This window comes from Triturus cristatus, chromosome 9 (assembly GCF_964204655.1).
Source record: "Triturus cristatus chromosome 9, aTriCri1.1, whole genome shotgun sequence".
Classification (NCBI taxonomy): Eukaryota; Metazoa; Chordata; class Amphibia; order Caudata; family Salamandridae; genus Triturus; species Triturus cristatus.
The window spans coordinates 400,202,705-400,217,799 of NC_140592.1; the positions used below are offsets into that span (position 1 = coordinate 400,202,705).

At 43.8% G+C, this 15,095-nt stretch overlaps 1 protein-coding gene across 1 annotated transcript in view; it reads left to right on the forward strand.

Moving 5' to 3' along the window:
* The first annotated feature begins 226 nt into the window (after window positions 1–226).
* The window catches only part of LOC146798035 (protein FAM98A-like), a 101,546-nt gene continuing 86,677 nt past the window's right edge, over window positions 227–15,095 (forward strand). Inside the window, exons 1-3 of the mRNA XM_085625269.1 lie at window positions 227–421; window positions 5,554–5,702; window positions 8,070–8,204. Coding sequence (XP_085481395.1) covers window positions 381–421; window positions 5,554–5,702; window positions 8,070–8,204 — 325 coding nt within the window. The 5' untranslated portion in view covers window positions 227–380. The remainder of the gene's footprint in view (window positions 422–5,553; window positions 5,703–8,069; window positions 8,205–15,095) is intronic.

A 15,095-nucleotide genomic window follows, 5' to 3' on the forward strand; every position in this document is an offset into this window, starting at 1 on the left:
TTCTGTTTGCACTGTGTTCAGACTCAACGGAGGGCCTCACTTGGTAGTCGATGATGTAAAGAGGAGCCGGTGTACCTTGCTAGAATTTTTTTTTACCGGAACTGTTCTCGACTACAACCTGACTGTATTTGGATTTAAGTGTCACGCGCCCTGACGTCACGCTGCTGTTGCTTAGGAGATCGCTAAAATTTCAGTGCGGAAGTTATGAAACCTGAACAACCAACATATGGTACGGTTCGTCCTAATGGCAGTAGAAAACGAAGAAAGACTCTGACAGCTCATTAAGGGGTGGAGAAAGAAAGACTACCGTATCAAGGAAACAACGTCTGCGAGTTCCAAACTGATGTCGTAATTGATTTATTTCGCTTATCTGATCAGCAATGGATGACACTCTACTGCAGGGCGCCTTGAAATCCCTTGGGTAAGTAGCCCCTCGTAAAAGAGATTTTCCTGCCAAACTATGCAAACCATTTATAGCCAGCAGCCCTCAGCCCCCAAAGCGTTACACTAGAAGTCAATCCTTTCTATTTCATTTAGAAACTCCATACTCACTACTAGAGACCGTGGAACAAACTGTCCCTGTACGGTTTCTCTGTCCTTTCGCTCCGGGCCCCAACCTAGCTGTTTCGAATTCTACTCTTCGGCGAGCCTGCCACTTGTTTTTAAAGTGTCAATCAACGATAAAGAGAGTGCACGTCTTCGGGAAGCATACAATAATGCACACATTGGTTCTTCAAAATCGTTGCTCACATATGTTAAAACAGTGGTCGAAAGGCAGTATATGGGAACTGAGAAAGCACTGCTAGTGGGGTGAGAGGCGTGGCTAAAAAGCAACATTTTCTGTAACTATTTTGTTGATTTTTTTACCTGCAGATAATTGCGCAAAACATATTTGGTACAAGTGCATACTTGACATTTAAACGTATTTATGTGGTTTAATAAGCATCGAATATTGACATTCGTGAGATCATCTGCCACCATGTAATAAACTGGACACTAGCTAAACCATTCTCGACAAAGGGTCCAAATTACGGGCACAAATTCGAGCTTTTATGGTCGCACCCGTTATATACAGCTAATTGAAACGTAACTATGATAATGAACTTAATTAAAGTGTTCCAGACCTATCAATAAATCATTGTTCAGTCAATGCTTGACTTAAGAAAAGAAAGTATCTAAATCCGGGATACAACCATTACTACTCAGGAAAAAGTAGAGGGCCAAAGGAAAACAATGTACACACAATTTACAGGGAACTTTCAAAGGGAATTGGCTACCATTAATCTGGAAGCAATCAACAAGTTCTAATCAGTGTATGTCATAACATCAGTGAGTAATTATATTTAGGCTCTCTCCTGTGCTGTAGAGAACAATATTCTGGCCCTGGGGCTGCTATTAGGTTAATATTGAGATTGTTAGATGTGGCACGGTCATGAAGCTACAGGTGTAGCAGCCTTACTGACTTACGAAAGTTGTCTCCTTGGCTATTATGGTTTTGTACAGTACCTTCACTAGTCGTGGGCTAGTGGGCCTCTTCTCTGTTTGGGTGAAGTTATATGAAGCATAAACACTGAATCATTTGTAGCCTGCACTGCATATCCCATGTTATAAACTCTTTCAACTATATGTTTCCCAAAACATGGTGTTAGGGAACATTTTGCTCGGAACATGAGGCAAAATGGAGCCCTAAGAGGGTTCAACCAGCCTTCTCTGTCATGTTCACTGAAAAGGAAAGGGCCACGTTGTAATTTAGAGGAAGCCTGATACTCTAAAGAGGCGGAAACAGATGCTGCATAGCCCACAATGAATGTGGAAACCAACCTATGTCATGCTTTTATTTTCTGCTGCTTATCGGTTCTGTAAGACGTTTGCTGATCCATTTACTCAAATGAGATAATATATTCTGTCTGGGACCACACACTTGAGCCTGTTCCTCTGACTTGTTGGAATGGATGATCAATGTAGCTGGAGTGGTATGTGCCATTTTAGATGATGCTGTGTAGCAAAACCTGATACGCTGGTGGAATACGACTCTTTCTGCACCTAGGGTGTCCACCATGGCCCATCATTCTGATAGTGCATTTCAGTACCTTCTTGCACTCATCACTATTAAGTCTTTGAGGCATCGCAGTCTCCCCTCTAATTTGGTCTCAAGTTCCTATAGGTCACGCACTAGTGCTTGGCTGTGTAGGCACCTTAAAGCTAGACCTGATGTTTGTCTGTGTGCAAACTGTGGAAAGATCCAAGATATTGTAGGAGGTTCATGTTTGATTTTCCGACGAAATGGCGCGTCTGAAGAGAACCAGTAACTACAATACAGAGCCTGTGAAAAAAAACTACTTGGTCTCATCTTCTTTTTTTTCTTAACTGCTGAATTTATGCAAGTCCCATGGGGCGGCTATGAAAGCTGTCTATCCACCAACCAAGTCTATTCTGAAGAATCTGCAATTACAGGGAATCTTGCGAGTGGGCTGAAGAAAACTTTCAGTTTACTTTGAAACTGGTGACGTGCTGCTTCTGAGGGTACTGTGCAAGGAAGAAGGTGAGCGGAGGAAGACCCCATTGGCAATATATTCCACGAGCACTGTAAGACCTGGGGTCACCGGGCCCTAAGGGGGTAACGTGACTCAAGCGGTTGGGCACCCGAAGGCTTAAGTGTAAAGCGACCATACAACACACACATCCCCTGAAGCAGGAAACCCACACAATAATGGACGCCACACAGTAGGTTCAATGAAAATCATTCAAGTTTATCTAAGCAGTTAGATGCAAATGCAGTTCATGAGATGGCAATGGGCATTACTTGAATACATTAGCATTAGATTCACCAGCATTTCATTATGGTGCCCTAGGCAGTACCTGAATACATTAGCGTCAGATTCACCAGCAATTCATTATGATGCAATATGCAGTACCTGAATACATTAGCGTCAGATTCGTCAGCAATTAATGATAGTTCCATTGGCAATACCTGGCGAACCTGGGGGAGCGGTAAACACAGCGGTTAACCAGCGCGCTGCGCCCCTCCCACCACTAGCGTTTCAATCTGCCGTGGGTACCTCGCGTGGTATCTAGCGATTATCAGCGCTTTGAAATAGGACTGGAAAACGTAGCGCCACACCTGGAAGACTACTAGCGCTTAAGGGCAGGACTTGCAAACATATCGCTACTCAGGACATGACTAGCGCTTCAGCGCAGAACTTGAGGACCCAGCGCTACTCGTAATAACCAGGCACTAAGCACTTAAGAGCAGGACTTGAGAACACAGCGCTTCTCGTAATAAACAGGCATTAAGCACTTCAGAGCATAACTTAAGAACACAGCGCTACTCGTAATAATCAAGCATTAGGCACTTCAGAGCAGAACTTAAGAACACAGCGCTACTCGTAATAATAAAGCATTAAGCACTTCAGAGCAGAACTTAAGAATACAGCACTACTCGTAATAATCAAGCATTAAGCACTTGAGAGCAGAACTTAAGAATACAGTGCTACTCGTAATAATCAGGCCGTAAGCATTTCAGAGCAGAACTTAAGAATACAGCGCTACTCGTAATAATCAGGCCGTAAGCACTTGGTCCCCTTGTACGCGGCAGTCTAGCAGCAAGGGGGCAATCCCACGGAGGGGAATCAGAGTCTCCGATGCAAGTGGGGGAATCCCACGGAGGGGAACCAGAGTCTCAGAGTGCGGTGCCGCTCCCGATCGACAGGGGGCGCACTGGGTTCTCCACCAGCCTCCCGGGGAGCAGGGGGGTGAGTCCCAGGCCTCCGCACGGCCACGCTACCTCCCAGCCCCTGGGGTTACCTTGATCTCGGCGTCCTTGGGGTCGGGCAGTCGCTCAGGGGTTCCTCACCTCGTCTGGTCCCGCAGTCAGTGCTCTCAGCGGCGGGGGCGGCGACGCGCAGTCCGCCCTCGTCACGTGGGTGCCGGGGGGCAGCTTCACGGCCTCTCACGACTCCTGCAGACGCTGCGACGGCAGCGACGGGGCCCCGGGCTTCTCCGCGGGCCCTAGTTCGATGAGGGCAGGCTTCTGGTCCCCGCACCGGGGGGAAGGGGGGTGACAAATTAAGCAGGGGCAACGGCGGGCTCAGCGATCCGCGCCCGATGTGGGACTGACTCGGGGGGGATCCCAGGCAAGGTCGGGGAGCGCAGGGGTCACAGCGCTAGTACCTGGTTGATCCCCCAGCCGTCCAGCAGTCACTTTCAGCTTAGGTGTCAATAGGGAGCTTCAGCATTAGGTTTCAGCATTCAGTTTCAGCATGAAGTTCCAGCGTTTAGTTTCAGCATTCAGTTTCAACATGAAGTTCTAGCGTTTAGTTTCAGCATTCAGTTTCAGCATGAAGTTCTAGCGATCTTTCTGGCGCAGATGTCTCTGGCGCCCTTAGGGGTTCTGTTTCTTGGGGGTAGGGATTGAGTTGGTGAATAGTTCCCTCCTAGTCAGGTTTGGCAGATGGCCCCTGGGTTCTCCTACCGCTGGGCTAGATCAGTGGGCTGTACAGGATCCCTCACTCACTTAAAAGGCAGTACCTAAGTCCTGTCACTTTCAGAGGCATAAGTCCCTGGCTAGGCCCTACCGCCTAAAACTCCTGCGTGGATCCTCCAGGTCTGCTTTACCCCAACTGGCCAACTGACTAGAAAATGTTCCCTCCCTCTGTTAAGTAGCCCTAGGTCAGGTGACCTCTAGCCAAGGCGGCAAAAGTAAAAACCCCACCTCCCTTCTAGAAGGTTCCAGCACATTCCAGGAGCTTCCCCATTCTACCTATGGGACAAAAAAGGCGGGCTGGTGTCGCAACATTGTTGTGGGGTTCCAGCCAGCTCCTGGCAGCTAGGGTGCTACTAGAAAGACCACTCTGCAGTAGCAGGGGCCTGTGGCAGCCATCTTGGGAAAAGGGAGCACCTGCACCTTAACACTGATTGGCAATGAAAAGGCGCCCGGAGACTTAAGTCCAACATAAAAATGAGGGTGGAAAAAATGAGGCACGATCAAAAATAGAGGGGGAGACCACCCTAGGGCTGACAGGTCTAACAAGCACCCATTAAAAAGAATGAGCATGCTGTTACTCACATCTCATGTTGAACGGGGATCAAATACTGTGCCATGGAAGCCCACTGCGGAACGAGGGTGGGGATTTGACAAGGCTGCAAATATTCTCAGGCATATCATTGTTAAAATCATTTACTTTGCACAAAATGTGCTCCTCTTCCTCCTTTTTTCCGTATGGATATCACAGGAATCTAAAGGAAGAAGGACTGGATTACAAGTTCATTACATGGGCTGGTGTAAAAAGATTGATAATCCTAATATTGATCTTTTTACAGAACCCACCACAAACGAAATTATTTGTGCTTGGAACCAATTTCTTTTTTACCAACATCAGAAGAAGTTAAGGCTTAGCTGCCCCTGCTACAAGCTGCCCCTGCTACAATTCTATCTTGTAATCCGCATTCTACATACACATTCCTACAGTGAGACAGTCACAACTGTCATGGCCCTCGCACGTGTTCATCCTGTGTTTATCATATGTTTTTTCTTACTTCCATGTTTCCCTAAAGATACAAAGGACCACTTTTGGAGGAGGCTGACCTTCATGGAGCAGTGACGCTCGGAGCCGCATGCCAGGACTTTGCCAGTTTGTGTGTATGGCTAATATCGGAGATGAAAGCGGTTTGTCTGCTGGAGGAAGATGTCAGTCCAACTAGTGGTGAGAATGGAACAAAATACATTTGTTTTTCTGAATTTTTATGAATAGCCTGCCATCTACTCACCTCCTAAACACCACACGACACTACCCCAAAAACAATACAATTGACTCCATATTTTAATACAATTAACTTTTCCTTCTAGGCGTACATAAATAAAGTCTAACTAACTAAACAACAGGGGATGTATGAGGAAAACAGTAAACAATGACTAGTAGAGAGCAAGAGATGGAGAAGGAAGTGATATTTGGTGGAGTTGTAGTGCATGTGAGACATGTTGCATGGCAGTGTCACCCATGATGAAGGGACCTGAAGCATGAAGAATTAGTGTGACCTCCACTGCATTTTTTCTTTGAGGGTATTCGTGAGATTATTATTTTTATTGTGGACCCTCTTGCTTTTGTGTAAATTTGATTTTTGCTGCATTAGAGAAATTCATCACTAGTATCATTCTATCATCTAAATAATCTTGATCTGCATAGCTAGGGTAGACAGGTCAGAGTTCACAATCAATTGTTTGCACTTAGTTACAAAGGGTGTCCAACAATTCGTTAATTTGTGGTGTTCTCTTGGGATTTCCCCGCTGGTCATATTGACGGTACAGTGTGCAAGTAGGCTGAATTTGTTTGTTCCTATTGTATCCAGAGCAGAAGGAAACCTTGTGATGGCAGGGAAATATTTGAGAATTCCTCTAGTTTTGGTGTTTGGGAAATACCTGCCTTCCTCACGGGGAAACTATAAATAGCTTGCACACTTTATTTCTACACCAGGTCCATTCTCTGTCAGATCTTGCTTCACTTGAGGGCCTCTTGGCTTTCCAGAAAAGAAAGACTGCAGCCTAGGATTAGTATGGATGTGATCTGGAAACTGAGCTGCCGAGTTAGATACCTGGAGACATGGGTACTGATTTTTGTATTTGGCTTTTGACTAAAATAATGTAATTCTGAGCAGAACACGTAATTTCCAGGTGCCTAGAATTGCAAAGTATGTGAAATGGAATTGTAAATATGTGAAATGTATAATAGAAATATGTAGACTCCCTATTTGATGTCCATTACCTCACAACCAGATTTGCTCTGTATCAATAAAATACTTTATGTACACACATTACTAGTATCTGAGGTCTAGTCCTGTTTATCACAAGTTCATTTAAATATGCTGGACTTGAGCAAACTGATCATGTTGTCTTTTCCACCTACAAAATCTGAGGGTAGAGTGCATTCAATACCTCAGCAAAGAGGTAGTATAAAGAGGACCAAGAGGAGTACCACTGAACTAGTAGACCAGGCTAGATCTGTATCAATAATTCCTACTCTGCAGATATGTCACAGACCAGCAACTGAAATCATCTGCTTGCGGACCTTCATGAATCTGTGACTTGAGGTTAGCTTTTCAGTAGGGCACCAATGGACAGTCAGCGTGCGAGGTATGGAAATATGAGCCAGACTGTATGATTAAATCAGAGCCACTAGTTACGAGAGCTTGACAAGTTTGACTGGTTTTAACAGGCTGCAACACTTTCTACTACCATCTGAGAATGTTCCTTGTTTCTATTTATGAGCTAAGTAAGTTGATGCAAGGAACTCTTTGTATAGTTTAGTTCTCAATGAGTCAGGCTGTTATCTTCAGTGCAAGCCATGTCAAAAATTTGGAGATGTACTTTTTAAAAAGTGAACCAGTTGTCAGTCTTGCATGCCTCTGTGTGACTAGTGTAGGTTTTTTTTGTCTATGTAACTAACAAAAGCCGATTTCCCAAGATGGCACCGCTATCAGATTGAAAACGTTTAAAACACTTTTAGGATTTTGATGGTTTTTTCAGGAATCCTACTTTTGAGTTTTGTACCTCATAACTCGCCAAAATCAGATTTTGCATTATTGTATGCGTTTAGGATTTTCAGTCGCTCTTTACAACTATTGCTTTTTACCTGCATCCTGATATTTTATTAATATTCTCTCATACTTTCCAGTATATATAAGCCTGTTATCCTTAATCCATTTCCACAAGTACTTCAATTTTTTAAATATGTATTTATTATTCAATACATACTCTCCTGAGTTTGCATCATTCTGGTTTAAACTTTATCGAATTGTGAATCCTTGCTATCTTCTGTAAGAAATCATGAGCTCTGCCCAAGTACTAATAAAAGTGAGCACCATTGTAACTTTTGGAATTTACAGCTTACCCAGTGGAGGTCTCTCATCACGGACCAATCTTGTTCACTTCTACTTTGTACAGATTTAATACATTTCTCACACTATCTCATTCAGTTGAAGTATTGTATGGATTATATATTCTAGAGAGTGAGAGTGCCTTCACGTTTTGAACGTTTCTTGCACGGTCTTGAAAGTAATCTGCCTTCTCCCAACAGGTCCAGAGGATGCGGATACCTTCCAATTGGAAATGAGTGGGGTACTCAGTGAGTTGTGCTGCCCGTACCCCACGTTGACCACAGGGAGTGTTACTTCCAGGCTCACCACTATGGAGAACTGTCACATACTGCTGAGTAGGTGAAACTTAGCCTCTTTACTGTAACAAAACCGGTGTGGCGAGGGGAGGGGGGTGTAGGAAAATATTAAACAACAAAAATAATTGCAAGGGCACATGGCACTTTCCTAGAAAATTATTATGAGTTTTATCATTTACTGATATTTTGAATCTCCATGTGAGCTTTCTGTCACACCCAGTTCCAAATCCACCTAAACTAAAGTGGTTTCCAGGCCCTAACAAGTTCCTTAGTCAAATATTGCTCTCTATACATGGAACCAAATAGTAAGGTTTTCAATCCTTTTTTTTAGTTGTTGTCTAAAGGAACATTTTGAGACTCTCCCACCTCCGGGCAGAGCCTCTTCATATTACACCTCAGCACTGTCTGAGGATAAAATCAATTAAATATGTACCTGTAATGTTCTCTGCAGTTGTGAAGAGCGGCTTTGTGTCCCAATGACAAGACTTTGAAATCTATATGGGTGCCATTAGGCAACCAGTGGAGTCTTCATCGTATGCGACTGATATATGTGTAATGCATTATCCACGTTACCTCCCTTGTTAACTAGTTTTGGATTCTTTAGAGGCATGTGTCTCTCATTATGTTTGCTGCATTGAAGAGAGAGTTGCAGTATTATAAGCCCGAACCCAAAATAACTGTAGTGAGAATAGTATGTAACTTCACCAGTGCCTTTATATAAAAGTTACAGTTCTTGCTCAGTTGAGTTACATATCTGCTGGGCTGAGGGTAAAGCCAAAATCCCATTGTCTTCACTTTCTGAGAAATCTAATTGGGCGTTTCTCTTTTTATTACATGTCACAGTCACATACTGATTTGGAAATGATATACCAGAAGCTGATTATTAGCAGTTCAATTTATTTAGCGTTAAGGACAAGAAAACTATCAGATTGTCAGTCTTGCACAGACTTAATAATGTAGTTCATTTAATTCTATGGCATCCTCTTAAGTACTGGTACATAGCAGAACTATTGCCAGCAAATGTATGAAATCCCATACAGTTTTTTTCTTTCAGGCAGAAGGGGGAAACCTCGGTTACATCGCGGTGTTTACACCATAATACCTTTACAACGCGAGTATTGCAATGCGAGTATTACAATGCAAGTCATAACAATGACTTGCGTTGGATGGCGCTCTAACCTAAGGAATAGTATGATTTACTATTCCAACACCTTCCCTACTGTACGTAGACTGGAGTTGAAATAGTAGATCATACTATTCCTAAGTCCAGCGCCCTACAGCGCAAGTCGTTGTAGCCACTTGCGTTGTAATACCTGTGCTGTAAAGGTATCGCGGTGTACACACAGCGATGTAACGTCGCATATTCGGCAGAAGGACATTTTACATGTTTCAGACAATGGCTTTGGTGTGCTCTTGAGTCACTCAAATATAAGTTATATTTATCGGATCTGAATCACAAAGCACATTTTGGGCACTCCACCTCATCCATTCTTAGCATGAACTTGAGCACCTCAGTTTGGAACTGTATTACACCTTGGTCCCTCTTGGGCTGGAGGTCCAATATTTCTGTATTTGATAAGTGCACCAGGCGAGTAAAAAATGTCTTTAAGGACCTTTTGTCTGGCATTTTAGACAAGGGCGCTAGGCTTCAAAATGCTGTTGCATTGTATTCTAAACATGCTCGTCACATTCAGATAAACAAACATGTTAATATTGCATAAGAAATACTTTCATTCTTGTGCAGAGATGCATTTGACACTAATTCAGCAATTGTGTACACAAAGATATTGACACTTGAAAACCATCAACAAGTAGTAGTTATGTTAGCATTCTATTAATTTAGGTTATTCTTGAACCTAGCGCTTTAAAGATGTTTCAAATGTTATTAAAAGTACTACTGAAAACTGCATAAATAGCAATGTAAAGCTGTCCAAAATGCAAGATTGAGAAGGTTAGCTGGGGGACCCCATAACCCTGAAACCTCTTTGATTAAAAAAAACATAAACCTCCAATAATCCAGAAACTATAGATAGCAGTAAAGGAATCTTGGTACACAGCCCCAATGCCAACCAGGTTCAGGATGGCATATTTATGTTAAATGTACAAGTTATACATAAAGAAAGGTGTGTTTAAAATAATTGTAAGCCTTAAAGCTACCACAGCACAGCTTTTTTTAATTTTAAACTTTATTCCTTAATATGTGCAAGTAACTTACAAATGGATTTGGAAGCCCTCAAAGGGTAGTTGGATGCTAGTTCCTACGTTTAGGTCTTTCAAATTATGTTAAAGGTAGGTTTGTATTAACACATACATCAATGTAGAGCATAGTGCCTATGAGGGTATTGTTGAGGCTATTGCTTCATACTGTTGCTTTCTTATAAAAGTGTCTGTGTGTAAAGCCTTGATCACTGTGAGTTTACCTTTGAATGTCTAAACAGCTGCAGTACTCGCACTGAGAAAAGCACCTATCTTTCTTATTTGTAACCATGGAGGTGGGCATCAATGCATCTATATCAGCCCATGGAAATTAACTTGCCCGGGATGAATCCCAAACGTGTTATTTAGAGGCATTTCCGACTGTGGGGGATTTGAAATTTATGATGCACTACTTATTAGTTGGAGCTTATGACAGGGACCCTAGCTAGATGGCCTCTATTGCAGTTTGCTGATAGTTTGAATAGCCAAATCTCAGTCAATCATAACAGTCAGGTGGCTTTTATGATGGGTTGGATGTTGTTATTATTTAATAGTAGACTGTTTTAGTAGAAAAGGGTAGTCTCCTCTCTCCCAACTATTTGCTTTTATTTTAGCATGCAGATTTTGATAATGTGGTAATAAATTCTGGGGGATGTCATGAGCGACCATCAAAAGTATGTCCCCATCACCGTCCAAAGTTCATGGTGACCTGTGTAGAGCCAACTGTTATGATTGAAACCAAGACTATAGCTGAGTTCATTTAGTGTTCCTCAGACTTTGACTGCAATCAGGGTGTGGATTTCCCAAAATATGAAGTACACTTGATGTTGATTCACCCAAAACACTACAGTCAAACATGGGGCAGATACCTCTCCGATGGTGGCTTTGGATAGGGTTTAAATGCCCCAAACAGTGTCGTTAAGGGGCACAGGCATATATGTGGGAAGATTGTGGACCACAGGTGAGGTTTGGCTCTGAAGGTGATGAGTGAAAAGTGTATATATTAGAACAAAATAAATGTGGACTAATTAAATGGCACTTCTTCTGTGATGTTGCTTGATGTAAAGTTCATCTGTTTCTTATGTTAAATGGCAGCTGTAATCTGGTGAGGACTGTTTAGCAATTTAAAGATTTCATTTTAAGGTCCTTTGAGGATGTGTGCTGTATGTATTGGGTTTCTGCAGTCCTTGAAAAAGACCAAGTCATTGTAAAAAGTGGCTGTCCGTGTTACATGAACATATTGTCATGATTGACGAGTTCAGAACACCGAAATCGGCGACTCGCTATCGCGCATGCGCGATAGCAGCAACCCAGTAGAAAAGCCAGCAGTCCGATGAGCTCGGGGCTTCGCGTTCTAGTGTTGCTCCGCAGACTTGTCTGGCATTTCCTGTTTCCGCTTTTGACTCTCGCGTCCCTTACGCCGTATTGGCGTTCCGTGCTTGGGACATTGCTACCTGGTTTTTCAGAGCTCTGTTTTCGGTATTTCTCCCCCTTTTTTTTTTCCCGTGCAACATTTCACACAGGAACTCGTGAACTATTATTGGACCCCAGTTCGCCCAGTGTGCTCCGCCCGCCTTACAGGATCATTTCCCGTGGGCCGGCCGGGCGCGTTGGCATGCTCCGCTCTCATCCCTGGACGCTCCCGCTTTTGACTGTACTGGAGTTCCTCTTGCAGATTACGAGTGCTCCACCCACCTTTCCGGACTCTTTCTCGTAGGCAGGCTGGGTGCTTCTCCTATTCTCCTAAGGGATCCTGGAGTTTGCTTCTTCATCTGCAGTAACTGAGAAGTACGCTCCTTCCAGACCACTGAAACCCCCAATTACAACGACGATCATCGGATATCTTCTGTATGAAGAGCTGGTAACAGGGTTAAGAAAGGGAGGGGGAAGTGTTTTGCCAATATGTATCTCATGCCTAATGTTTGCTGTCTTTAGGATATATGTTCTGGTAGACAAGAAGGGCTTCTCCAAGACTCGCACACTTCTCAGCCCCACTAGTGACGTGCTTGCTTATCGGTTAGCTGTATGGAACCTCCTTCAAGATCATCCTGAGTTAGAAGCTAGGTATAGATTCATTAAGACCCCATTCTTGTTAGATAGATCTACGCTGCACCTCCCTTATTGCCTGACTTCTCATTTTTCCCTTTATATTCCTTTCAGATACATTATCCACTGTTACCCGAGAGCACAGCAGAGACAATACATTATCTACATTCCCTCTGATACCCAGAAGAAGTTACAGGCCGCCGCTCCAGGGATTTCTTCCCTTCCTTCCTTGTTTTGTTTCCCTGTTTTCCCCTATTACCGGTGCTCTCTAGAGTTTGATAGGGGCATCAGGTGGTGGTGGAAAGCTGGGACTTAGCAACAACTTCGCTGCTCTTCACGGTGCTCCTGCAGAATCGGTTTCTGGTAAGATCCTTACAGAACGTGAAGCCCAAGTAAGATATTCTGCCCGAGCGCCATGGACATGCAACAGGTAACCTTAGCAGACCTAATTGGGAACCTCCAAGTTGAGACTCGGGCATTGGCTACTCGGGTTAATGCCTTACAGAGGGAGAGACACGGGGAAGGCGGTTCTAGGGACCCCACGCAAGTTATACACGTTACCACACCTCCCTCTATCCCTCTTGCTCCGCCAGAAAGGTTCTCTGGTTAGTCCTCCAAGTTTGCAGCCTTCATCAGTCAGTGTCAGCTACACTTCACATGTAAAGCTCATTGTTTCCCCACTGACCAAGCAAAGGTGGCCTTTGTGATTTCGTATTTGGGGGGATCTGCAGCCAATTGGGCAATTCCATTAATCGAAAGAGACGATCCGTTAATACAAGATTATGGGGCTTTTAAAGCAGACTTTAGAAAACTATTCGACAAGCATACCTATACCCAGTCTGCAGATACCGAATTGCTCTCCCTAAAGCAGGGAACCACTGATCTTGCTTCTTATATCACTTCCTTCCAACGGTTGGTAGTTGAGGCAGGGTGGCCTGAGGAGAAACACAGCACCCTGTTCTATAGAGGACTTAGAGACGAGATCAAGGATGCTTTGTCTCAAATAGTGGATCTTCCCAGTTCATGTAAAGAACTCATGGAGTTAGTAGTAAGGATCGATCATCGTATGCAGGAACGCAAGAGGGAAAGAGGAAAAACAGACGTTAGGGTAGTTACAGTAAGAGAGAAGAAGTCTGACCCGGTCCATGGAGGAGAAGAGGGGGAACCCATGCAGATAGGTACCTTGAGAGGGCCTTTAACACCCGAAGAAAGACGGCGCAGACGGGAGAATAGGTTATGCCTGTACTGTGGTAAAGCGGGACATTTCCTTAAGACTTGTCCTACCAAGCCCATGCAGACAAGGAGGTCGGAAAACTAGGAAACCTGGAGCCCTGTGAGACGAGAACTCCGGGTTATTCTGGTTTGAGTGTCTCCTCTTCTGACCGGAATGCGTCTTCGTTTGGCCATTTCTTTGTTTCAGCCGATCTGGTTTGGAGGGAAGGAAGGGCCAATATCCCAATCATGATCGATTCAGGAGCTACAGGAAATTTCTTGGATAGGGCGTGGGCTCGGGATCATCAAATACAAGAACAAGAGAAAGATTACGGAGAGACCGTAACTACCATTGATGGAAGTATACTGAAATCAGGGCCCATCACGCATAAGACAGAATCCATTACAGTTCTCCTAGAACCAGATCACTTAGAGCAAATTGAATTTGACTTGATCCAGTCTCCTCAGTTTCCGATCCTATTGGGTCTACCGTGGTTAAAGTTTCATAATCCCCTCATTGACTGGAAGAAGGCCACATTACAGTTTCGACCAGAGTGCTGCAAAACACATACCCTAGCTGCCAGCCAGCTTATTAATGAAAAGGACACCGAGGACAAAGAAGTATTACCTGAAGTATATCACGACCTAAGAACCATCTTTGACCCAAAAGAGGCTACTTCGTTACCACCTCACAGATCGTTTGATTGCAGAATTGATCTACAAGCTGGAGCTAAGTTACCTTTCAGTGGGGTTTATTCCCTGACCGAGAAGGAAAATCTTTACCTACGGGAGTATTTGGACACCATGTTAGATTTGGGGTTTATTCGCCCATCCAAATCTCCTGTTTCCTCTTCTTTGTCTTTTATACCCAAACGCGAGGGTGGCCTGCGCTGTTGCATAGACTACAGAAACCTAAACAAGATCACTATCAAGAACGGATACCCTCTCCCACTCATCTCCTCTCTTCTTGATAGAGTAAGAGACGCCCAGATCTTTACAAAGTTGGACCTACGTGGGGCGTACCATCTGGTGCGGGTTGCAGAGGGAGATGAGTGGAAGACTGCTTTCTGTACAAAGTACGGGCTTTTTGAGTACCTTGTAATGCCTTTGGGGCTTTGTAATGCCCCTTCGGCGTTTCAATTCTTCATCAACGAGGTACTAAAAGAGATGCTAGATATCTTTGTTATAGCCTATATAGATGATCTGTTGATTTACTCATCGTCCCTACAAGAACACATACTTCACGTAAGACAGGTCTTAGAACGTCTACAAAACAATCATTTATATTGCAAACCAGAGAAATGTACCTTTCATGTACAAACAGTCCCCTTTTTGGGTTTCATCATTTCTCCCCAGGGATTAAGCATGGATCCACAGAAGGTGGATGCCATTCATTGCTGGCCTGCTCCCCAGAAAGTAAAAGAGATACAAAGTTTCATAGGCTTCGCCAACTTTTATAGGCGGTTCATTAAGGGC